The sequence below is a fragment of the Penaeus monodon genome, chromosome 21 (genome assembly GCF_015228065.2).
Source record: "Penaeus monodon isolate SGIC_2016 chromosome 21, NSTDA_Pmon_1, whole genome shotgun sequence".
Classification (NCBI taxonomy): Eukaryota; Metazoa; Arthropoda; class Malacostraca; order Decapoda; family Penaeidae; genus Penaeus; species Penaeus monodon.
The window spans coordinates 36,749,814-36,750,548 of NC_051406.1; the positions used below are offsets into that span (position 1 = coordinate 36,749,814).

The 735-nt window shown below is 46.3% G+C and overlaps 1 protein-coding gene across 1 annotated transcript in view; it reads left to right on the top strand.

Moving 5' to 3' along the window:
• The window catches only part of LOC119586443 (stromal membrane-associated protein 1-like), a gene marked incomplete in the record, with an annotated part of 22,546 nt that extends 21,811 nt beyond the window's left edge, over positions 1 to 735 (top strand). The window contains 1 exon segment of the mRNA XM_037935171.1: positions 150 to 735. Within this exon segment, the coding sequence (XP_037791099.1) occupies positions 150 to 386 (237 nt within the window).

Consider the following 735-nt stretch of genomic DNA (forward strand, 5'->3'; position numbering starts at 1 on the left):
TCCAAATATCTATTCTTCTTAAATTTGTATTTTCTATCATTATGCCTCTTTTTTTTCTTAGCCATTCTTTCCTAGTTTTCCTTCTTTATTTCAGACATAGTGTAGGTTGTTTTAGTGTCATAATTTTAAAAATGTGTTCCTTACCACAGATGCAGTCCCAGATGGCTGGCCTCAACATCGGGTCCGTAGGAGGGATGATGGGTGCACAGCCTCCCCTCATGGGTCAGCCCCAAGGCATGGTTGGTGGAATGCCAGGAATGATGGGAGGAATGGGTGTTGGAGGGGCCCCGGCAGGTGCAGGGGGCCTTCCGCAAGGCATGGGTGGTCACACTTCTGCCAGTGGGCTTGGAGGCAACACCACCTTGGCCACCAACTTGTGGCAATAACTATTGTGTAAGCTAGGCCTCAGTTTTTATACCTCAGCCAGACTCTGTGGTGCTACATGCTGGATTGAAATGGCCGAGGTAACACTGCGTATGCTCTGGGTGAGTTAAGGACTTGTATAGTGGGTGTGTTGGGACCAGGGATGAGGATGGAATAATGGCACCGCACAGACCAGCAGCGAAAGACCTGGAGTGCCAGATATACAGATGTACAGTTGTGGTCGTAGGGGTCTGGGTTCTTTTTGTTGCTAAGGGTAAACAATGTTTATATACTCATATTGTTCCCATTTGTTATGAAGTGTATCCTGGATACATATTTGGTACTGAATATAATCAACTATAGGAGAGACTT